A 26179-nucleotide genomic window follows, 5' to 3' on the forward strand; every position below is an offset into this window, starting at 1 on the left:
ACAACAGTGGCAGAGCTAGATATAGAACCGAGGTGTTCAGAGTCCCAGTCCTATGCCCTATCCCCAGTAAGTTTCTAAAATCCTCAAAAGAGGGAACAGAAACCAAAATTTGGAAGGATTCTGCAACAATACTGCAGTTCGTCATGTGAGACTGTGACATTTTTTTTAAGTCATATGATTGGACTAGTTAGTATATCTGAAAAATCCAGTATGCCTAGAGGACTGAACTAATTTTGCATGTAAGGTCCCTCTGCTGGTGCTGGAATCCCTGCTTGAATATCATACCAGCTGCAGTAGTTGGACATAAGAGGGTGATATTAGAGGAATCATATCCGACTTAATTGTGAAGTAATTTTTTTAAGGAAGTCCTTAGAATAGTTTATTGGGGAAATTATCCCAAGAACATGTGTTCAGTAGATTGATGCAGCTCTTCATAAACCTCATAGTCCATAACTGAAATGAAATTTGGAACTCTGAAAAGTGTGTATATTATTTACTCATTAAAGTATGGTGCTGTACTGGATAAATAACAGTTTATAATGGAAATACTGACAAGGCCTTGATAATAATCGTGCCAGAAATCAATGGGAATGTTAATCAGTAGAAACGTATCAAATAAGTAATCATTAGAAATTTAGTGTAGAACAGCCCTTGGTTAGAAGAGAAATGGGTGGTGATTAGAAGAAGAATGTTCATAAGCCTAATTTCTGACAGCACCTAAAAGTGATTTACTGAGACTAGCATAAAATATTCAGTTGTACATATTTTCCAGTGCAGTAGTCTGCATTGTAACATTTTCCTCATGATTTTCCCTGCTGCTGTTTCCATTGTCTAGAACAGTGTATCTCAAAATGGAGTCCATGGAGGGTACTCCAAGGGATCCGCCGGCCCTGTTGATCAACTTCTCCTCTTTCCTCCTAGTGCGTCCTGTATGCATGCCGGGGACAGCTGTTCAAGAGTGTGCAGGAGGCTCTGGAAGGGAGGGAGAGGAGCGGGAATGGGGTGTGTTTGGGGGAGGGGACAGAATCACGCCTGGGGCCACTGGCCATGCTGATTAACCCCTCACCCTCCCTCACAGTGCCTCCTGCATGCAGGGAGGGGGAAGAGCATGAACAGGGCACGCTTGGGGGAGGTGGCGGAAAGAGGTGGGGAAGAGATGGGTCAGGGGTGGAGCCTTGGGGGAAGGGATGGAGTAGGGGCAGGGCCTGTGGCTGAGAGGTCAGCTTGGGGGTCCATGAAAATTTCAAAATCAAGACGGCAGTCCTTGGGTTGCGAAAGTTTGAGAACCGCTGGTCTAGAACATTAGCCTAGAAGGTGAGCAGCCGTAGCTTCCTTTGCAGCAGGTAGGAGTTAGAACTCCTAGTAGTTAGGGTATGCTCATGCATGAACGCTTGACTCCTTCCTCAAACATCCTCTTCCTGAAAAGACACATGCGAGTATCATTGTATGATCGGTAATCAGGTGTTGGCAACCTAATAAGGGATGCAAACTCCTTCAAATGAGTTATAACACTTGGATCATAATATGCTATCGATCGTGAAATGACACAGAGTTGGTTACTGGTCCCCTTTGCTTATCTCCAGTTATTTTGAATGTTATTTGAACATAAATCTAAGAGATCCTGTTCTTGAAGTTTATTGGGGCTGCAGTTTATTTTAGGATTGGGCTTGAAGGGGATAGGATAGATTGTACCTTTTTATTCTGTCATGTGAAGTTGAAAATGGGATGAAAATAATTCAAGGCTAAAATATGAAATATTGTATGTATTATGTTTCCCAAACCCAGCAGAAATGTGTATATATTTATCTTGCATCTATTCTTTAGACAATTGGAATGTCCATAAAGACTTATCTGGGAGATTTAGTCACTTCCCTGAAAATGTCACTTTCTTGGTTCAATTCAGATAACATTGCTGCAAGGTACTGAAAAAGTGTTGCTGGGTTTGTTTCCTTCCAGATACTAATAACTGGTTTCAAAGGCAACTATTAGGCTGAAAAAATAACAAATAAAAGTGGCCAAGGAACAGATTTATACTGCTAAGAAGCTACAGAAATGAGAACTATATTTGTTTCTTTGCAGTTCTTCTGGTTAACGAGGGGAGAGAGGTATATAAAAATTCCATCTTGATGGATAGTTAGGAAGTGACCTATATCTCTCTTTTTGTCTCCCATTTTTGATCAGCATATAAATCAGGGTACACGTTTACATATTTGCTTTTTTTTTTTTTTTTTTTTTTTTTTTGAGGAGAAGGAAGGGCAAATGTGGCTAGAACTCCTCCCCCTTCCCCGCACCACGATGCACCTTTGCAGAACAGATCCATAACTCTTGTAAATGTTTCTAGAAAATGATACACCCAGATCAATGCATTGCATTTTGGTGCACCATATAAAAGGGATTTCTTATTGACTGAAACTTGCTTAGTCAAAAAATGACTAGAGTGCATGGTTTCAAATATGAATTAGCAGAGAGGTTATTGCAGATGATAAATGTAATAATCATCTGACAATATCAGATGAAAGAAGGAAATTGAAAAGGTCTTTAGATTTGTCCTAAATTATGATGTTTGAAACATGACATTTGACCTCCGCTGCTCAGAATATTTCCTATTGGGTTACAATTTCTAAAAGAGAAATCATCATCAGATATATTTTATGTCCACTGAAAGCATATTATAAATTAGATGAAATTTAGAAAAGCATACCAGAAAAGCACATCAGGGTATATATTTGCATTTCTTCACACATTATCCATAATAAACTGGGAGCTTATTATAAGCTAGATGTATTCAGTTCAAATGTTGTTTCCAGATTTTAGAAAATGCATCTTTATCAATTTGCTTAATCCATAATATCCCATAATATTAAAGAAACAGCATCAGATAACAGTTTCTGACACAATGGAACTGGATGTTGCTGTCATTGAAATGAGTGGCAAAATTTCCATTGGCTTGAAATGGGAGCAGGATCAAAGAAAAGGGGGAGCCCAGTTGCTAGAGGGATCTACTGCATCAACAGCTGCACAGAGGTCCCACTACTTGAAGGAGGAGAAGGAATCCTTCTCCCTTAGATGCCCAGAATCTGCCCAGAGCACAGCCCACTTGCTGAGGGCTGCAAGATTCAGACAGGATTTGGTCCTGTATAGTAGAGAGGTCTCATTCTATGCTCCCAAGAAGGATAAACTGATTTCTTGCTTCTCAGACCAGTGCTGGAGTCTTCCACAGTGATCATGTGGAGTAATGTGGCCATATGCGTGAATAAAGCAAACTGCAGCACTGTATATATCTTTCATTCCTTTACACGATATTTTTATCACATCTCATCAGCTAGATGGATATCTTCTTTTTTTCCATTTTTTTAAGCTTGTGGCTTAATAGTAGCACCTTATATCACAGAATACAGTATATTTATTTTCAGTATTTTACTCTAAGACTTATTTGCAGCCTTGTTTTTTGTTGCGTGAAGTAATAGTATTTGATCCGTGCTTTCCATGTGAGGATATTTCAGTGTACATTCTGGGAATTTTTTTATTTGTCCATAACTTGCCAAAGTTGCAGCTTATTTATGGATCCTATCGTAACATTTTTTTCTATCTGGTTCCACATTTAGAACCCATTGTTTAAATATTTTGGCAGTTGGAAATGATTTTCTTAGTGAAAACAGTGCATTATTTTTCTTTCTTACATCATTCTTGATTATTTAGTATTATCCAGTCTATCATTGCCATGTATTTTGAGAATGTCATGCAAAGGTTAATGGGGCAGCTAAAAATCTCTCCCCAGTGGAGGGACTCTTATTTTCCCAACATCATCATCATCCTCTGAGTCATAGATGGAAGGACACCATTTTTAAACTACCAGGCAATGACATGCAGCTAATTTTCCCAGTGACGACAGAATAAAAATCCTATGCTCACTTTTGTGCCACTGAAACTGTGATCCAGAGAGTGCCAGTGATTGATTCGGTTAGAGCAGAAATCCAAAGGTTAAGGGAGTGGAACCATTAGCTTCTTTGTGGGTTTGCAGACCATGTTCTGTAGTGGAAGAGAGAGTTGAAACTTGCAGAGTTTGTTCTCCTATGCAGAATATTTCTGCACAGCAGTGTGGGAAATTAATATTAGCAAGATGACTTGTTCATAGAAAAATCATTTTTTGCGCTTCGTAATTTTCTAAACCAGAGAATCTAGTCAAACATTTGGTGTGTTTAAGCCAAACTGTAATAACATGTGGACAGGTTGATTTGTGCACAAGCATCTAGAGCAGAAAGTAAACTACAACTTTGATTATGCTTCATGTTCTTCAGGTTAATTACAGAACATTATTTATACTTTAGTAAGTGGACACTGAGCTGTACAATAGGTGAACTGTATCAAACAAGAGCCTTAGCCTGAAGAGTTTATTATGTAAAATCACAAACAGGTACATTGTGGAACAGTCAGACTGGCATGTGTGTGGAACTGAGTTTATTTAAAATTATCGAGCCAGATACAGACCATTGTTATCATATACTTTTCTATAAATATTTGCAAGAGAGGGATACTATGTCAAATGGTAGATGGATAGGCCATGGATTTTGGCTGTATGTTTTATAACTTCACTTAATATATCTCTCTATATATAGATATATTAGTGAAGAAGACATTAGTAACATTCCCAGGGTGCAGTCTGGACTGCTGAACTCAATTGTCCAATCTAGGATGCCTATTACACTGCTTTGCTGTGAGAGCAGCCACTGGCCATGCTCACACACTTCCTCTAGTTTGTAAATTACTCACAGCTGAGTTATATGAGTAGTTCTAGCCAGCCACTCCTGAATTGTTCTGGGGTGACACCAACAAATACCCAGTCCCGGACTTTTTCCTAGAAATATACATCTTGTACTTCCTAGCTCTTTCATTCTGTGCAGTGCAAGCTCATAGAAAGTCTGTCATTTCATTAATAGAAAATGATATTCACAAAACCTGTTATCTCAAATGGGGAGTTTCAAAACTCTTCAGTCCAAACATACACTGGTTTAGATAAAATGAAACAAGTTTATTAAGTACAGAAAGATAGATTTAAGATGATTTCAAGTAATGAGACACACAAGTCAGAATTGGTTACAAAGAAATAAAAGGTAAAATGCAAACTAATATCTAACTTAACAAGCTAAGTGAATTTAAAGCAAAAGGTTTCTCTCCCCATATGCTCGCAGCAGTCTGTCTGGATTCGTTCAGCCAGGACCACTTCCCAAGTCATTGTTGATGCTGTGAGTAGCGATAAGGAGAGAGAGGTGGTTTGTGTCTTCTGTTCCTCATTTTTGTATCTTTCTTCTCTTTGAGAATCATCTCCAGCTGGGGTTCAGGCAACTGCCAGTCTGTTTACACAGTAACCTTCAACTGCTCTATTGCCAAAATGTAAATTTCTCGCTCACACCCTTTTTTCTGTCAAAAAATATCTACTTACCCACGTGATAGTCTGTTTGATTTTGTTAATACCTGGCTGAGGTGTCTGTCTTTTGTCTCTGAGGAACTGGTTTGGGCTGCTGCTCCAGATTTGGAATATGGCGTAGTAACATCAGACCGTAGACTATTTACATGCAATGTTGCCACAGTATTTTATCAGGACAATAATGATCAGCAAATTATGAGTTTTCAAATGATACCTCACAAAGCAGATTTTGTACAAAATTTATCAGTCTTGTAAAAATTGTGAATATAGAGGTGTGACACTGCTCCTCATATTCTTCACACTAATATTATTCTGATATTATTGTCATAATTATAATGTGTATTATGCAAGATAAGTCATGTGAGGTGTCATTGGAAGAGTTATGATTAGCTGAACATGATTATCCTATTTGTATGCATGTCATTTTTGTATCTGAAGTTATGAATATTGACTGTGTATCTGTTTTTCAAATGTCTAGTGGGCGTTACCCAGGTGTAACTACAAGATGGGTCTAGATAGTGGGTGGGCCATGGGCAATGGGCCAGTAGGAAAAAACAAATAGGGCTTAGAAAAAGCTTATCTTCCTCCTGTGAATGCTCCAAACATCCTGTGAGTTATGGCTGCTATGACTTTACAAGGACATGTGATGAGACCACATGTCTCTAGACTCCATCTTGGGATGTCAGTATTTTTCCACAGACTGGTCTGGGGACCTAGCTTTGGGAACAAAGGATTTCTGTCATATGCAAAATCTGTTAGGGAGGGGGAGGAACATTATCTGGGATTCTTCGCCACTCACACAAAAGGACTCCTGGAAACACCTGAAGAACAAAGACTGAACTGAGGGAAGTGCGGGACCCAAGCTAAAGGGGTTTTTAGCCTGTGAATGAAACACCTGTGGATTCCAAGCTGTAAAGCAAGTGCAGCTTGCCCCTTAAGAATCTGCAGCCTGCTTGTATCATCTCTTAGGATGAGAATCTGCTCTTCCTAGCCAAACTATTTAGTGTTTTTTGTTTATTTGCTAGCTAATCTGCTTTGATCTGATTGCTATCACTTAAAATGTATCTTTCATAGTTAATAAACTTGTTTTTGCTTTATCTAAGCCAGTGAGTTGGACTGAGGAGTGTAGGAATCATAACTCGGGGGCAGAAGGCTGTTGCATATTCCTCTACACATTGAGGAAGGGGGCAGATTTTATGAGCTTACGCTGTAGAGTTCCCTGTGCAGTGCAGGAGAGTATAATTTTGGATGTATACTCCAGAGGGGGTGCATACCTGAGGAGCTGGGAGTAGCCTTTCCATGCAGGGGCTGGTCAAAGAGCCTGCTTATAACTGTAACTGGGTGTGTCCCTACCTATATGCATGTTTGTGAAAGTGCAGGCTGGAGGGCTCTGTAGCTTATCACAGCAGTACAGTGTGAGAAGGAGCCCCGGCTGGTGGGTCAAGGGTCTCATTGGTACCCCAGTTCCAGGTGGCACCCCGAGGGGAACCCATCATAAAGGGTACGGTCTGTCATAGTGGTGAATAGTCTCCTACTTTGGAAGAAGTCAAGCGGTAGAGCTAGAATAGTAAAATGTATAATATCTGCATGGAATGAGATTTCAAGTTTATTCTGTGACTTGAGTAATCTGTTCTTGCAAGGATAGTTATATTTTTGTCTTATATATGTTATATATAAGACAAAAATAGATCCATCTGGCAGCTGCACTTTGTAATATGATACAACTGGTGCAGCGGATAGTTTTGATCAGTGTTTCTTAGCCATATACTATACTATAGTTTAGTCACCCTGTAAAAGCCAACATTTGTGAAATATATTGTCATTTTGTATCTAGAGTGTACTAAACAGAAAAATCTAATAAGTATAGGAAGAAGGCTTTTCAACATATGGTACAAAAATAAGTTAGTACTAAAATTTTATATAAATTTTGCCTTTTTTTCCATACTTAGATCAACTTTGAAAGGTAAAGAATGGTTAAAGTGATACTCTTCTGCTTTCTTGAAGGTATCTTTGGGTATAAATGGGCTAGCCTACTGAGGGGTGGGTTTTAAACTAGGTTTAATGTATGAGACAAAAGCCCACAGGTAAGTCCAAAACAGAGAGACCTGGGTGAAAGTTTGGAATCTGGGGGGAAACAGGCAGTCACAGCAGGGACAAAGGAGAGACTAGAGGGAATATAGAGGGGAAACCTAATGAACATCTTAGATGTCTGTTTACTAATGCAAGAAGTATGGGGAATATACAACAAAAAACACTGATGAATAATCATAATTATGATATAATGGGCATCACAGAAACTTGGTGGGATAATTCATGTGGCTGGAATATTTGTATACAAGTGTACAGTTTGTTCAGGAAGGACAAGCAGGGGGAAAAGATGCATACGCTTGCACTGATTGAGGTAGATGTGGGAGGCAGACCTGTTGAAAGTCTCTGGATAAAAGGGGTAAAAAAAAAAAAAAAATGATGTCTTGGTAGGTGTCTACCACAGACCACCTAACCAGAAAGGAGAGATGGATGAGACTTTTATTAAACAACTGACAAAATCATCCAAAACACAGGACTTAGTGGTTATAGGGGATTCCAACAACCCAGACATGTTCTGGGAAAATAATACAACAGGGCATAGATTATCCAATAAGTTTTTGGAATGAAGATGGAGACAGCAACTAGGAGAGAGGTGATTCTAGATTTGATTCTGACAATCTAGTTCTGAAGGAACTGGTTGAGAATAGGTGAAAGGCACCTTCGGAGAAAGTGATCATGAAAGGCTAGAGTTTATGATTCAAAGGAATGGTAGGAGGGAAAATAGCAGAATAAGGACAGTGGACTTCAAGAAGGCAAACTTTTGCAAACTCATAGAATTGGTAGGTCAGATTCCATGGGAAGCAAGTCTGAAGGGGAAAAAGGGTTCAGGAGAGTTGGTGTTTTTTCAAAGAAAGGTTATTAAGAGCACAAGAGCAAACTATCCCAATGCATAGGAAAGATAGGAAGTATGTTAAGAGACCACCCTGGCTTAACCAGGAGATCTTCAACAACCTAAAACACAACTTAAAACTCAAAAATGTGGAAACTAGGTCAAATTATGGAGCATGAATATAAACCTCTCCCCCCCCACAAGCATGTAGGGACAAACTTGAATGGTCAAGGCAAAAAGTAAGATTAATCTAGCTAGGGACATAAAGGGTAACAAAAAAACATTTTACAAATACAGGTGAGAAGCCAGAGGAAGATCAGGGATAAGTAGGCCCATTACTCAATGAAGGAAGGATAATCACAGAAAACACAGCATTGGCCAAAGTGTTAAATGCCTTTTTTTGTTTCAATTTTCAACCTTTAAAGTTAGCAGTGATTGGATACCTAACATAGTGAACATCAGTAGAAATGGGGTAGGATCTGAGGCTAAAGCAAGAAAAGAACAAGTTAGGTGTCTTCAGGATGGTAGGGCCTGAAGAAATCTATGAGGGGAGGGATAGCTCAGTGGTTTGAGCACTGCCCTGCTAAACCCAGGGTTGTGAGTTCAATCCATGAGGGGACCATTTAGGGAACTGGGGTAAAAATCTGTCTGGGGATTGGTCCTGCTTTGAGCAGGGGGTTGGACTAGATGATCTTCTGAGGTCCCTTCTAACCCTAATCTTCTGTGATTCTAAATGCATCCTAGAATATTTAAGGAGCTAGCTGAAGAGATCTCTGAGCCATTCATAATTATCTTGGAGAACTTGTAAAGGATGGGAGAGATCCAGAGGGTTGGAAAAGTGCACATATAGTACCTGTCTATAGAAAGGGGAATAAAGACAACACAGGGAATTATAGGCCAGTCATCTTATCTTTGGTACCTGGAAAGATACTGGAGCAAATAACCAATCAATTTGTAAGCACCTAGAAGAAAATAAAGGGATGACTAACAATCAACATGGATTTGTCAAGAACAAATAATGTCAAACTAACCTAATATCCTTCTTTGATAGGGTAACAAGCCTTGTGGATAGGGCACAAGCAGTAGATGTGATATATCCCAACTTTACTAAGGGCACGTCTTCACTGGCAACGTTAAAGCACTGCCACAGGAACGCTTTAATGTGGCTTGTGTAGTTGCGACGTTGCACTGAGAGAGAGCTCTCTCAGCGCTCTTAAAAAAAAACAAAAACAACACCACCTCCACAAAGGGAATAACACGCTGGTGCACTGTCTACAATGGCACTTTAAAGCGCTGAAACTTGCAGTGCTCAGAGGTGTGTTTTTTCACGACTGTGAGTGAGAAAGTTACAGCACTGTAAAATGCCAGTGTAGAAAAACCCTAAGACTTTTGATACTGTCGCACATGAACAAACTAGAGAAATATAGCCTAGACAAGCCGATTGTGAGGTGGGTGAACAACTGGGAAAAGCTAGAGTAGTTATCAGTGGTTCACAGTGAAGGTGAAAGGGCATATTGAGTCGGGTCCTGCAGGGATCTGTTCTGGATCCAGCTCTATTTAATATCTTCATAACATATTTGGATAATGGCATAGAGAGGACACTCATAAAGTTTGTGGATGATATCAAGCTAGGAGGGGTTGCAAACACTTTGAGGGCAGGACTAGAACTCAAAATGATCTGGAGAAATGGTCTGAAATAAGTTGGATGAAATTCAATAAATGCAAAGAACTACACTTAGGAAGAAATAATCAATTACACAAATGCAAAATGGTAAATGACTACCTAAGTAGGAGTATTGCAGGAAAGGATCTGGAGGTTGTAGTAGAACACAAACTAATGTAATACTGTTGCAAAAAAAAAGGGAACACCGTTTTGGTATGTATTAGCAGGGGTGTTGTAAGCATGCCATGAGATGTAATTCTTAGACTCTGCTCATCACTGATAAGGCCTCAGTTGGAGTATTGTGTCCAGTTCTGAGCACCACACCTTGGGAAGGATGTGGGTAAATTGGAGAATGTCCAGAGAAGAGCAACAAAAATGATAAAAGGTCTAGAAAGTGTTGACCTACAAGGAAAGACTGAAAAAACTATGCTTGTTTAGTCTGGAGAAGAGAAGATGGGGGAGGGGTGGGCGGCACAGTAATATTTGTAAACCAGAGGTAGGCAACCTATGGCACAGGTGCCGAAGTCAGCACGCGAGCTGATTTTTTCAGTGGCATTCACACTGCCCGGGTCCTGGCCACAGGTTCGGGGGGGCTCTGCATTTTAAATTAATTTCAAATGAATCTTCTTAAACATTTTAAAAGCCTTATTTACTTTACATACAACAATAGTTTAGTTATATATTATAGACTTATAGAAAGAGACCTTCTAAAAATGTTAAAATGTATTACTGGCAGGTGAAACCTTAAATTAGAGTGAATAAATGAAGACTCGGCACAGCACTTTTGAAAGGTTGCCAACCCCTGATGTTACAGTTGTTATAAATTGTTTTCCGTAACCACTGCGGATAATAAGTAATTGGCTTAAATTGCAACAAGGGAGATTTAGGTTGTTACATATTAGGAAAAAATGTCCTAACTGTAAGGGTGGTTAAGCAGTGGAACAAATTACGTGTGGAGGTTGTGGAATGTCCATCACTGGAGATTTATGAGAACAGGTTAGACAAACACCCCCTAAAGGTGGTCTTGATAATAGTTAGTCCTGCCTCAGTGCAGGTGACTGGACTGGATGACTTCTCAAGGCCCCTTCCAGTCCTATTTTTCTAGGATTCTGCGATCAGACCCAAAATGCAGGTTTTATGATGGGAGGAAATTTTTTAAAATATGTATCCACATAGCAATGTTTACCCACTTAGTATTTGCAAATCCAACATTACAGTATTGTGCTAGAGCATGAGAACCTACAGAGTAAAACTGACTAGGAACCTTATTTACCTTACTTATTGGTAACATAGGTACAATAAAGATTTTTTTTATCCAAAAAACCACAAAACCTGCAGCTTTAACTTGACAGTCCCCTTTTAAACACCACCTTTTAAAAATACTTATTACTCTGAAGCTACATTTCCTTTCTATGAAGAAGAGGCTAATAAATGTTACTACCCATACAATTTTATGTTGTAAGGGACAGCTGACGTTCATTGTTATGGTCTTTAAAGCAGGATGATTTTTTTAACTTTAATAGAGAAATGATTATTCCTCACCTAAATGACCATTCTTTCTGTCAAGTCTGATTCATAACATTTAACAATCCTCTAACCTTTTATTTAATGTGTTTTTTATGTTTTCACCCTAATGATTTTTATTCTGTTGGGAATTAAGGCTTTCTTTGGGACTGAATGGATTACAATGAATATGTCAATTAGCTGCTCTATGTTGAGTAGTAGAAGGATAGCTCAGTAATTTAATTTGCCTAGGCTGGTGGTGGTGCGGCAGAATGTATTTCTATGAATGGGAAATCAGCTTTGGATACTTCTCTGCAGATCGCTTTCTCAATGCACTTCTTTCAGTCTCCACTCAGAGCTGGAACAATCAGCTAGGATTCTTTTGTTGAACTTCTGAAGCCAGATGAGAGAGGCCTTGGCTACACTGGCACTTTACAGCGTTGCAACTTTCTCGCTCAGGGGTGTAAAGCGCTGTAAAGTGCCAGTGTAAACAGTGCCCCAGCGCTGGGAGCGCGGCTCCCAGTGCTGCAAGCAAATCCTCACGGGGAGGTGGAGTACCTGCAGCGCTGGGAGAGCTCTTTCCCAACGCTGTCGCCGTGACCACACTTGCACTTCAAAGCGCTGCTGCGGGAGCGCTCCCACAGCAGCGCTGTACAGCTGCAAGTATAGCCATACCCAGAGTGCTTTCAATGGGGAGTCCTTGACTTTGTGGCAGGATATACCACAGACCAGTATGGCAGCCTTTAGAGTATGATGCTGATGCCTTGTAACTTATCCTTTTCTTTTCAGGGTTAGTAGCTGCAAGAGAATTTGAGGGTATCTGAGGGTAAAAGGTGGAGAGTGGCAGAAAAGGGTCTTTCTTTTGATCATTTGATGGCAATAGTTTTGTTTTTAGTGTTTGACAGTACACCTAATATGAGGGTGACACTTACGTTACAAATTTCAAAATGAATAGGGTCTTCTGAAAGACAATCAGAAACCAGATAGCAATCTATACACTTCTGCTCACAGGTAGCTAATCTGGTTATTCCTTGCCCTAGGCAGATCAAGAAAGAGCATAATTGAGACTGTAGTTTTTGGATTTTAATTGAATTCTAGACCTTTTATTTTCCAGTAACTTAAAGTTGGTCTGATCTTACCAACTTCTACAGTTGCATTTCCTTTGTTCAGACACAACAGTTTGAAAGTGAAAGAGTTCCAAACCAGGACATTATTGTCAGTTTTATTGATTGCAACAGGATGATTTGTTGTCCATATTAATTTAAGTGGTAGAGCTAATAAAGGATAATTTAGTATTCATATGCTGCAGTTAATAAATTGCCTAGTCTCATAAAGCTTTTAATGAGCACCATAGAGATGTTACACTAATCTTCTGGAGTCCCCCTTTATTTGCACTAATCAGTGTACATTAACATGCACCAGTTAAAAGTTAATATTGAAGCAGTAAATCCAAATATTAGTTGTTTTATTTATTGCACTCAATAGTTATTAATGAAAAGTGTGGAAATGGGCAGCTTAGTAACATCTTATTCCTTTTTACTGGCCTTTTGGCCACTTTTTTTAACCTAAATCTTGGGCTCATTCCTGAAATGTATTAAAGCACAATTTTTATGTTCCCTTTGCTTTCAGAAAGGTTTTTTTGTTTTTTTTATTGCTTCTCTCATCCTCTGGAGAAGTAACAAATCAAGCTGCTACCTTTTCAAATATGCCGAGGAGGCTTGCAAACAAAGAAATTTGGAATGTATGTGCAGATGACCCAAATCTTATGAAATTGAGAAGCTATAGCAGGTGCTCAGAACTGAAATCTTTTGATCGTACTGGAAATCTTCATGATGATGGCTTTATGATGGGGACATCTATGCACAAGATATTGGATCAAGACATGAATCTGAATCCTTCCTAGATCTTCAGACACCATTTTAAAGCAGTGATTCTCAAATAGTGGGTCCTGGCAAGGTTCTAGATGGTTTGCCATGCCCATCATTGAGTCCTGGCATAGGCACACGTGTGTCTCCTGGCCCAATGTGGAGGGCAGGTTTTTAGGGTCTGGGTGGGTGTTAGAGAGCAAGCTCACCTAGCAGTGATGGATCCTGTCCTGCCCGACTCCCCATTCAGTTTCACTAGAACTCTGAATGAAACCTGGATTTACTGTTGCAGTTTTTCTGCTGAGATATTAATGAAGCTGCAGAAAAAAATCTATGTATACTTTTATTATATCCTTTCAGGGAGGGAGGCAGAGGAAAATTATTATAATAATTATATTGCTGACATAGGAGATTCTCCATCTTTTATTCTCCTTTTTTAATTTTGAGAACAAGGTGAAATTTAGTGCTGGTGGAAGGTTCCAATCTGTTTCACCTCCCAGGTGAGGGTGGAACCCCTGAGTGGGATTGAAGGGTACCGGATGGACAGCCATGCAGTCTGAAAGTTTCTTTATCCACAGAACTGGTATGCCGTGAGCACTGGAAATGCAAACTTCCCCAAAAGGCTCTCTACTGCTATGCTAGAACAACTGGGGGTGACACTGGTTGGGCACATTCACAGCACTGGATTAAAATATTGTATCCTTTCACGCATTCCAGATCTCCAAACACACAGAGAAGGACACAATATGTTCCTTGCCTTCAGTCAGGATATTGGACCTGCCTTCCAAAATATGTGAGGAAGACTGTGATGAACCAGCACTTCATCTGTCCCAAACAGGAAAAATTATATGAAGTCATGTTTCAAATGAAAACAGAGATAACTGGATCATTTGACACAGGATGCCAAGCCAAATCTGTGCCTGAGTCAGTATTGATACTGATGCCCAGAATATTGGATAATCCAAATGTTAAAACCCAGTCAGAAGAAGTTTCCATTTATCCGGCTACCCTTTCTTTTGAGTTGCAGTATAACAATGTCCCTCTCCGTGAAGGAATAAAAAGTTTGTACCACAACAAAACTCAAGAAACACTTTTACCAATCTGTTGGTTTGATGCTTCATGCACAGTCGTGAAAAAGTAAGCTAATAGATACTGTCTTTAAACTTGGATTGTCCATCTTCTATGACAGTGGTGGCCGTCTCTACCAGCATAGCAAACAGTGCATGACAACACTTCAAGGATGAGATTGTAGTCTGTCTTCTAGCTTCATGGTGGTCTGTTCACTACTGCAGCCATAGACAGCATAGAGAATAATCCTAGCTCAACCACAGAAACAGACTCCTTCTACGGAACTGGGATATCACTTTTTCAGCATCCCAGTACTCAAGATGGGAGAATTCTCACCCAAGATTGTGAGACTGCAGCATCAGTGAAGAAGACGTCATTGTTCTTGAAGAAAACCAATGCTTCTATCTGTGATGCAAATATTGATATCAAGAATGATTGCCAGCTGGTTACGCAAGCTCTGCAAGAAGAATGCTGGTGGCTTGATCAAGTAAGGCAGGCATCAAGATTGGATACCTTCAACAGAGATCAAGACATTTCCTAAATAGCTTATCATGCCAGCAGACAGCTGGTGCCAGACTTACCCCCAGCTATCTCGGTACTTCTTTCACTCCTTCTAGACGACTCCAAGTCTGTGGCAATGATATGTCACATCATGAGTGTTATAAAGAATTCTGCACACTACCTAAAGTCATGCCAAGTATCAGTGATCACTGTGGATCAGCCCATTTTCACCATAATCAAACATATAAAGTGAACCCATCTTGCTGAGTATCCAGAGGACAAATTTATCATTATGCTGGATGGTATACATCTGGAAATGGCAAGTCTCAAGTAGATTGGCCTGAACAAGGGCTTCTGTCCATCTACTATCTTCTAGCCAAAGTGGCCTCCCCAGGAATGGTTGATTTCTCCTTGAAAGTGTCTCGTGTTACATGTACTAGGCATACTCGCAAAGTAACTACCAGCAATCTATACATCTTGCTCCAAAATGCATATATCCAGTATACTCAAGCTCTCAGGGAAGATGAGGTTTCCATGGGGTATGATAAATTGTGTCACAAGCAAAAACTAAAAAGTCCAGTGTTGTACATCTGGCATCCCACGCTTCATCTGGAACTTCTTATATAGATCTATGTGCTGTCAGCAGGACTGGCGCTAGGATTTTGAGCGCCCTAGGCAGACGGCAATTTCGCCGCCCCCCGCACTGGTCCCGGCTCCGGTGGAGCTGCCGCAGTGGTGCCTACAGGCGGTCCACTGGAGCCGCCCGAGCAGCCGACCATCCCCAGGCATCACTAGGGCAGCTCCACGGGAGCTGCCTGCCGCCCCCTCTGGCGGCGCCCTGACCCAGGGAAACCCCGGGCTGCCGGCTGCAGCGGTGGCACCCTGACCCAGGGTTAAAGCGCCTCCGCGGCAGCCAGCAGCCCGGGTTTCCCTGGGCCAGGGGACCCCTTGGGCTGCCCGGCTGCGGCGGCAGCTCGCTGACCCAGGAGGCGGGGGGCGCCCTGGGCTGTCGGCCCGCGGCGGCGGTGCACTGACCGGGCGGGGGCGCCTGGGCTGCGGCAGCGGCTCGCTGACCGTGGGGGCGGGGGCGCCTGGCTGCCGGGCTGTGGCGGCGGCTTCCTGACCCCAGGGGCGCCCTGACCCCGGGGGCTCCTGACCCGCGGGGAGGCGCCCTGGCTGCCCGGCTGCTGCGCGGCGGACTCAACTGAAACCTTTGGGGGACACCTTGGGCTGAGGCGCGATGCGGCGGCTGCTGCCGCCAGCAGCTCAGCCCCTCCAGCAGCAGCGGCTGCAACCATTTAAAAAATTTTTTGGGGGTGCCACTTTTTGGTGCCCCCAAATCTTGGCGCCCTAGGCAACTGCCTAGTTTGCCTAAATGGTTGCACCGGCCCTGGCTGTCAGTCCACCAGGCACAACTTTGCTCTCTACATTGAATGCATTGGAAAGATGTCACGCTGGTTCTTTGTGTTAGCTCATACCAGTCATGTTTGTTGGATTCCTGTTCACCTCCTAGATACAGTAAGCCTTCACACATGCATCCAGACACAGCTAGAAAGTTTCTAAAGGGGAACTTCACCATTCACAAGATACAGCATGTTTTCTCTGCAGTCACACTTAACCAAGCTTATGAGCAAAATAAGGCCATAATCAAAGGGGATGGTGGAGCTGTTGGTCTCGCACAAAGTCCAGAGGTCCTTTGGCACTGAATGAAAGAATGACCAGAGGTGGTCAGATTGATAGGAGAATTTGAAGCCATACCAGAGAAAGGAACCACTTGAAATGGGTCTAATACCAAGCAACCTGTGCAGATGAAAGGTGTCCTGTCATCTTTTGCATGACATGTCAAGATATTTGCTGAGTTTAGAAGACATGAATAACCCCTTCTCAGAAGAGTGTGTTGGCTTAAACTGGACACCAAAGGCATCAGAGAACCTGATTGTCCCTGTTAGGGAGGTTAAGAAGATCGGGCAGCAGTAGTACAGCACATTTGTAACAGAGAGATTACAGGACAAAGCCCAGCCATTAACAGAGCCTACCAAGTGAAATAATAATAAAGGGAAATAATCTCCCTTTGTTCAGATAACCTCCTGCAAGGGAGATCTCTAAGACCAAATTGCAGCTTTCCCTAAAAAATGGTGGGGACTCTGATATTTCAGTATATCGAAGACTGTGAAAGACTTGTTTGTTTCTTAACTCATTTTAGGATGTGTGTTTCCATAAGCTGCCTTTTCAATCTTTTTGAGACACAGCAATATCTTGTTATGCATACATCAATCTGAAATGTTATTAGCAAAGAGAAACGTAACTTTCTGTTCATGAATAGAAACTTATAAATGTACTATGCTATTTTTCTATGTAATATTTTAGTAAATACTCCCTGGTGACATCCTACAGAACATGTTAATTCTTAATATTTTCATATAATTTCAAACCATCACAATTCATTACTTTATTTTTAGGACGCCTGAGACGATATGAATATAAATACACAGAAATGAAAACCCACTGGAATGTTTTCATATCATAAACAAAATCTATCAGAAAAACATCAGGAAAATGCATTCAGATTTTAAAATATCTGCCACAGCTAGTGTGGCATGAATTGATGGGTCCATACATGAAAATCTTCTAAGTTATGCCCTAAGACTAGCAAATTTCATGCTTTTATCATAAAACCCACAATTCTTTCACAAATCTGAGCTGCTATTAATGGAACTCTGAAACAGATACATACTAGTCTGTAAAAATGTAAACTTTGATAGCTTTACTGGCAGATGTAGTTCTTCATTTAAAGCATAGGAAGAGTGTATATTTTTTTAATCTCACAAATACAAAAATAGATTTCTGCTTACAATCGGAACTATGTGCCTGTAAGACAAGGGTGGCCAACCTGTGGCTCCGGAGCCACATGCTGCTTTTCAGAAGTTAATATGTGGCTCTTTTTATAGGCACTGACTCCAGGGATGGAGCTACAGGTGCCAACTTTCCAATGTGCCGGGGGGTGCTCACTGCTCAGCCCCTGGCTCTGCCACAGGCCCTGCCCCCTCCCCATAGCTGGCAGTGCCCTCTCTTCTCCGAGCTTCCTGCAGGCCACAAAATAGCTGATTGGGAGGTGCGGTGAGAGAGGGGGAGGTACTGATCAGCAATGCTGCCGGTGAGTGGGAGGTGCTGGGAGTGGGGTGGGGGAGCTGATGGGGGCTGCTGATGTATTACTGTGGCTCTTTGGCAATATACATTGGTAAATTCTGGCTCCTTCTCAGGCTCAGGTTGGCCACTCCTGATGTAAGGGATAAGGTCAGGGCCTAAAAATTCAGATAAGCCTGAAATTTGCAAGACCATGGGTCTTCATAAAACATTTGTTGTTATGCTAATATTAGAACTTCATTTGAAAGTAGCTTTATTACAAAATAAAATCTAGGCAACCAGCTGTATAGTGCCTGAGACAGGAAGTTCCATCCACCACCCACAGAGCTGTGAAATTGACTTACACACCCAAGGGTTGCCTTGACTTCAATAAAGATGTTAAGTCATGTCAGCCATAATCAAAGGGGATGGATGTAGACTTCAGGGGGTGCGCCTATGGTTACTCTTCAAGTAGGCCTTCACTCACGTGCCTTCTGGCTTTCAGAGGACTACTTGTGATCGCAAAGAATACAATTGATGTGGACAATCACTCAAAGAAGGAAATACTGTTACTTACCCAGCACTAATGGTAGTTCTTCAAGATGTCTTGTCCACACAAATTCCACATCCTATCCTCCATCCATGCTCATCAGAATCCTATACCTGGGATTTTTATTGGCAAAGGAATTGAGCATGGATGGGGGAAGCCCTGTCCCTTATATCCCCCACTACAGGAAATGAGAATGTGTGAGGGCACAGGGAATGTGTGAATAGCCCCAATGGACACTGCTATTGAAAAGAATCCAATCTTGTATGTGCAGGGCACATGGGCACCAAGAGTGGAATCTGTGTGGACAATACGTCTCAAAGAACTGCAGTAAACTGTAGGGTAAGTAACTGTATCTTCTACTGCTGGCAGTGATAGAACAATTTAATATACACCTCTACCCTGATAGAACTTGACCTGATATAACACGAATTCGGATATAACCTGGTAAAGCAGTGCTCCAGGGGGACGGGGCTGCGCATTCAGGCGCATCAAAGCAAGTTCAATATGCCGCAGTTTCACCTATAACGCTGTAGGATTTTTTTGGCTCCCGAGGACAGCGTTAGTTTGGGGTAGAGGTGTACTTAGAATAACTATTACAAACCTTGGCATGCATATCACAAATGGAAAGCATAGTGCAATAAAAGTAGATGCTTAGAATGAACAACTTCTTACAAACTTGCTCAGCACCCTTATGGTTCACTTAGACATAGCAACTGTTTTTTAAATGAAAGAATGTACTTGTGGTTTGTAGAATGCTTTATGCAAAGTGCTAATAATAAAACACCTCAGATGAATAGTTGTTAAATTAATAATCTTACATTTATTTCTATATCTTTATTGTCAAAACTTTGTTTTGAATAATGTAACAAGATTTTTTTTAATGATAAAGCTGTGCAGATCCATTGCAAATGGTCTTTTGGAGATAAGTCAATCAATGGTGGGTTTATTAGAGTTGAAGATATTACTAATTTTACATTTAAATGATGTAATGGAGTTGTTGTAATAAAGTACTATTATCAAATCAATGCCTCCTTGACAAAAAAGATCTGTTTATCTAGGTTTAAATCTGTTTTTACTAGGTGACTTTGAATATGATTTAACTTCTTTTAAACAATAAATTTTAGTATTCATGAAAGTGGGGGACAGGTATATATCAACATTTTACCTTGTAAACTCTTTTTAAATCAGTGCACTCCATTACTGTTTTAGGCTCTGATCCTACAAATACTTCTGCATGTGTGTAACTTTACATACTGTGAATATCTTCGTTGATTTTTAATGTGACTACTCACAGTGCATAAAGTTAGGCTATGCTTAAGTCTGTGCAGGAGCAGGACTTTGTCACTCCTAAGTCTGGCCTTGCTTCAGGAAAGCACTGAAGGATGTGCTTAACTCCCATTGACTTCAAATGCACGTGTGCGTCAGTACTGTCCAGAATAGGAATGCTGTTCTGAATTGGGGCCTGTAATCTCACAAAAACTGTCATTTGTGTGTTAGTCTCTGAGTATAAATGTGCCCTCAGCTCTTCCAAACTTGGTAAAATTGTTCCTGTATCTAAACTCTTTGAACCTATGGTGACAGAGGTTAGAGGCTAGAGCATTAACCTATTGTACCACCTCCAGTAGCCCTTGGATAAAAATTGAGCATAAATTAATAGTTTAATTTTTCAGGCATGTACCTTGTCAAACTGATATTGACATTCAGAATTAAAATAATCTGATTTTAAGAGGTTTATTAGATGCTGAAACTTCGTCTCCGAATGCTGTTTGATATGCTACAAGAGCTCAGTGTGTTTCTCCTACCCTTTTTGTTTAAAGTGAATATAAATGGATTTCTTCACGAGCAGTTTAAAGAATCTGCTGTTTCCATCTCTATCCATTTAATAGGCAGTAAAGAGTTTGTGAAGCTAATAGTACTTCTAATAAAGAAACAAATACTTTTTATAAAGAGCCATCAGACAAAATTAGATTTTTTGGGTTTCTGCAACATGTGCTTTCAGTTTAAAGGCAGCATGAACATACTGTGTACCATGTAATAGATACGGTAAACAGTTTATATTGAGTTTTTTATTTCTAATACGTTGAAGAGCTCATCAATCTAGTGTTCCACATTTTGTGGCATGCATACTATAAATGTCCTGTCCTAATGAATTCTATACTACTGGCAAATTATCCAATTTCTGCTCTGGCAGTGAAGCAGTGTGATGATTTGGGGGAATCTGTCTATACAATTTATAAATTCAGCTTGATACTATAAAATTGTTACTGAGAAGATGGTTCTGTCATTGAATGTCTCTGTGTAAATGTGGTGTCCACCATGGGCTGGCGGAGGGCTGTATCGTGTCTCTGCCAGACCAGTGACAATGTTCATTAGAATTTAATGATTGGACAATACATATGCTGAAGAGGTTGCCTGAGTGGAGAAACTATTTTTTTCCAACTTCCCTCAACAAGGGCTAGGGGCTTGGAAAGTGGAAAGTTGCCAGCAGCAGAATGAAGGCATCAAGGTAGTGATGATAGCCTTTAAAATGGACTCACAGGGGAAATTTCGAGAGAAATAGGAGAGTTTTGGCAGGAGAGAAGAAAAGCACGTTCAGCCAAGGTCAATGACAGCTGAGGGAGAAGGTTCCATGTTTCAGAACACAAGTCATGTACTGCAGAATAATGATCTTGGAGGCTCCAGGTGACTTTGACTCCGACCCAAAGAACACTCTGAAGTGATGAGGAAACTGAAACAGGGAAATACATGTAAAGTTTTTTATTTTTGTATTGATCTGTGTATTTCTTAAAGAGCAATGTTGATAGAATTCTGTACAGTGTCTGTGCATTTCATATGTTACAGCTACCATGTGCACCCTTCGAGAGAGAAACCAGAATGCTCACACTTGGTGCTTTAGTTCTGGGAGAGGGTGTGTTTAAGCTGTGTGGGAAGTCTGGCTGAGTCAGCACTAATTCTGGGGGCTGGACAGTGGGTTTTGTGTATGGAACTCACAGGAGGCGGTGCTAGATAGATCTGCACCCTGAGAGCATGTCCAGAGCCCCTCAGACAGCTGCAGTGCCCAGTTCAGAGCCTTAAAACACGCAAGATCCAATGGCTGGATCCCTCAGTGGTCTGGTGAGTGGCCAGGAGGGGGACGCGCAACAAGAGTTGTGACAGGCAGGACATTTGGATTAGTCACCTTTTATTTTGAGTGTATTTGCATTGTTTACAAATCAGTGAGATGCTTGTCACTTTGGTCTGGGTATTTGGTATTGTGGGATCACAAAATCTCAAATACTGGTTTTAAATTTTAGTTTCCTGACTGACTGAAAACATTACTCCTGAATGCTTGGTTCTTAAGGAATTTAATTTTTGAAAGGTTTCATGAATATAATGAATGTTTAATGATTATGAATCGAGATGTTTTGCAGTGACTGAACTGAAGCGTTCAGCATGTGAGTGGTGGTGCAAATTCCAAGGCAGCTATGCGTATACATCTCAGTACCTGACTTGTAACATTCTCAACAGTTCTAGTACTGCATCTTGGCATGGGATGGTGGTTTTTTGATATGAACAAATATCCACTAGAGATTAGATCGATGCCACTGTTTTTGTGTGATTTTAATCTAATTATAAGCCTGATTCTAAATAAGCTTCTGTGACACCAGAGCCCCACATTTTGGTCCTGATCCTGCAAACCCTAACTTAACTTAACAGCTCCACTGAAGACAAAGACCATGTGAGTGAAGGTTTTCTGAGTGGGCCCTTGGGTTGTTTTTAATCGCTATTGGCTGGAAGAAAAGTTTGTGTAACACACATCTGTTCTGGTTCAGTAATGATTATAAAGTTTCAGTGTTACTTATTCAGAAAGTCACGTGTCTGTGCATGTTAAGCGTGGGCTTGGCTTGCTTCTGTGAAACCTTATAACTCAGTGGTTTGAGTATTGGCCTGCTAAACCCAGGGTGATGAGTTCAATCCTTGAGGGGGCCATTTGGGGATTTAGTTGGGGATTGATCTGTGTTTGAGCAAGAGGTTGGACTAGATGACCTCCAGGTCCTTTACAACCCTAATATTCTATGATTGTATGTTGCTTAATCCCTTTCTATGATCATATGTGTAAAGTTAAGCATATGCTTAAGTGCACTTCCTACATCGAGGGCTCATGCTGTTGCTTTCTTTTTATATACAGAAGGACTTTGGTTTGGTCTTTGACTGTTTACATCGGCGTTTCATTACAGTGCTAATTGATTGCCTTTCATCTGTAATGATCACCAACGTAGTTTGCAGAATTAAGTTTCATTTTGAAAGTACAATACAGTTAAAATTTTAAAAGGTAAACCTCCTTAACTATGTGATTAATAATGCTTCAAAAATGAAGAAAAAAGTAAATGAACAGCACAATTAGGCTTAGCTTTTTAGGTCTTTAAATTTTAAACTAACTTTTGACTATTTTTGCTGTTTACTTTAACATTTCTTTGAACAAAGAAAATAAACTTAGTGGGTTTAATTTCTGTTTCTAGGGAATTTCACTGGTTCTCATGCATAAATTAAATTCTGTTATATTTGGGTTGAAAATATCATAAGGGATGTTTGCTTCTAAAATGAAATTACAGTTTCAATAAAAGAGGCTTGTTTGGGGCTCTGGTTTTGTAAAATCTTTTTAAAATATTTTTCTTTTATAAACTTTGCATTTTGAACAAAACTTGATCTGATGGTGAACATTTATATCATAGCTTAATATTTTACAAATGTTTTGTTAAGATACTCTATTGGGGTATTTCTGCAAAGTAAATATAAATTGTGTACTGCTTCTGACAACAAAGCAATATTAAGTCAATTTTTAAATGTGTTATTTTAGAAACAAAATTTGTTTTTAAGTAGTCTAGCACTAAATGAAAGACATTACTTTTTGGATGACTTTAGAAAAATCAATTTTAAATTGTCTTAAACATATGGGGATAGAGGCAGCGTTATATGAAATGTTCATTCATATAGAAATAAAACTGATATTCCTAAAACTTCTTGAAACCCAAGTACACGTAAATTGTTTTCCACTGAATTTTTTGGAAGAGATGAAAAAACACTGGAGAGGGAGCAGGGTTTTACTTTATGCACTGAAGGGATATTTGGTGGGGAATAATTTATAATGTCCTTCAGATTTAAATAGATAATTAAGCTCAAGTTTTTATTAAACACAACAAAAGGAAGCTGGCAGAGAGTTGTATGTTTTGAATTTATGTAATGCTTGGGTAGCCAGTCTCTCCACATTTGTGGAGTGCAAATTCATTAGAGATTGATGCACTTGGCCTACAATTGTCCTAGGGACTGTTTCTGCTTCTTGCTGACATACTGTGCTTCCTTAAACCAATGACTCAGCTTGCTACCCAGTCTAGTGCTTATTGCATATCCCTAAACAGCTAATATTTGCACTTCTCATGGTGTATCCCCTTCCTCCTAACTGTTTATACACTTCAGCAAATAGATGACTGCATGCTTGACTACCTCATGGAATGGCTACTGTTACAGTTTCGAGGGCCATATTTTGGAACACTTTTCTCTTTTGGGCCACAGTATATAAAGCATCCTAGAGAGTCGAAAATAACCAAGTTAGACTCATCTTAGAAAATGAAAACTAATAATACTGTGTATGCATTTCAGATTAAGTGGGAGGAAGCTGGGAATGAGTAAAATTGAAAGAGACTTGGGTGTGATAGTGAAGAGTATATTAGACAAGAGTATGTATACTGAAAAGCAAAATTATTTTGGCCATCTGTGCTGCCGTACTGCTTGGCAGAGGTATTCTGTAATGGATTAGGGAGGCAATAATCAGTGTCTAATCAGTTGTGGTATGATCTGGAATACTGAATTGATTTCTGGAGTCCTCATTACTAGAGAGATGTTAAGAAATCAGAGGGATATCAGAAGGGAGCAACAAAAATTATCAAAGGACTAGAGCAAGTATTAATTAAGTTAATTTGCCACAGTAATTGCCTGGCTAAGCAATGACTAAATGTCTACAAAAACTTTAAAGATATAAATGTTATGGATGGAGAGAGATTATTCTGGATAGTGCAAGAGCAGGGTTTTGATAGAAATAGTGAGGTAAATATCAGAAAATACTTCACACCAGCGTGATCCATCTGCTTGAGCTGAGGAAATGACACTTCAATCTAGACCCGGCAAAGTACTAATAAATGTACTTCAGGAAACAATCCTGCATTGGAAGGACAATTGTTCCCAAACTTTTCTATGACGCAGATCACCACCTAATAGAAAGCGTTTCCTGGAAAATCTCCTCTGCCCGTCATGACTGCATAAAACACCACCTCTCATTTACAATCCAATAACATCCTGTGGCACTACGGCAATTGCTTATAGGAAAAGTAACATTAAGAAAGTATTTAATGTATGTAATATAATTAGTATCTGGAAAAAAGGATGTGAAACCAGCATCATGTGACCACCAGCAAGTGCTCTGAATACCATCCAGGGTCCATATAATTAGAGGTTGACTAAAGCACGAAGGTTTATATCTCTTTCCTTTGGATGCATGTCATGTGCACTGAAAGTTTCTATCACTGAAACTGGTTAATTTGCAAGAATCTGGTAAACAGATATCAAAAGAAACCACTCTGGCGTATTTTGTTTTATGAATAAGTTGAAAATAGCTCTGATGCTGATGTTTCAAAAATGACATTTTGGAATTTGGCAAACTTATAAAAGAGCTGCAGCAACCTAGATCTGTTACGAATACTTTCATAAGTTGGCTTATGTGTTTCAGTTCAATGTGGAATTGCCTTTAGCGATGTGTTACAGTAATGAGATTTCACGCTATACAACCACACCACTTGCATTGAATTTAAATGATGCAGGACTGTGAGCTGTAGCAGAGAAGGGGATGGGCGTATGTAGTGTGTGTGTGTGTGTGTGTGTGTGTGTATATATATATAGTTAATATTTTATTTCATTAATATTTAAAGGTACCAATTTTTTTTTCTGGATTAAAGCTAATATGTTGTCTTCCACTAACATGCTGGGGATCAAAAGCAGCCAGAATTGGGTTTTAGGCAAGACTGGAAGAGGGAAACAGTAGCCACTATTTTGATTCCCTCACTTCCCCCATGCATACAGAAATCAAATTCTCAAAGTTCTTAGATTTGCAGCTTCATGACCCAGGAAGGGCTTGGATGGGATGAGGTACATTCTGTTGTTTGCTTCATTCTGTGGATAACCGAGTGGGATTTAATCAAGCTGTGATGCTTTTTTGAGATGCTCTGGACTCTGAGTCACCTTATTGTCCCCACTGCCTACAGCAAGAGGAAGCTTTGCTTGTGCTTATCTGGCTGTCAGCTTCCACCACTAGCCTATTAGCCATGCAAACACTCTCCTCTGAGCAATGTTAACCCTTACCATATCTTGCAGGTTAACAATACGTGCACCCCAATCTCTGAGTTACCTTGAAGCATTCCCCTGCAGTGTCCAGCCTTTAGCCATTGGACATTCTCAGAAACTGTCCCCAAAGGAACAGTGCACACACCAGCTTGTTTAGGTCAGCTGAGGATCAGGTCCAGTCAGGGCTGGCTCC

General features: G+C 40.3%; 1 protein-coding gene across 8 annotated transcripts in view; it reads left to right on the plus strand.

Annotated features, from left to right (window-relative positions):
* The window catches only part of RAD18 (RAD18 E3 ubiquitin protein ligase), a 155271-nt gene that overhangs the window by 106872 nt on the left and 22220 nt on the right, over nt 1-26179 (plus strand). For 2 of the 8 annotated variants that reach the window (XM_032784211.2, XM_032784210.2), the window contains exon 13: nt 14091-14610. The exons of the other annotated variants lie outside the window; for them this stretch is intronic. In XM_032784211.2, the coding sequence (XP_032640102.1) occupies nt 14091-14514 (424 nt within the window). In that variant the 3' untranslated portion in view covers nt 14515-14610. Of the gene's footprint in view, nt 1-14090; nt 14611-26179 lie in introns of those variants that run through there. 8 annotated transcript variants of the gene reach the window in all.

The sequence above is a fragment of the Chelonoidis abingdonii genome, chromosome 17 (assembly GCF_003597395.2).
Source record: "Chelonoidis abingdonii isolate Lonesome George chromosome 17, CheloAbing_2.0, whole genome shotgun sequence".
NCBI classification, from domain to species: domain Eukaryota; kingdom Metazoa; phylum Chordata; order Testudines; family Testudinidae; genus Chelonoidis; species Chelonoidis abingdonii.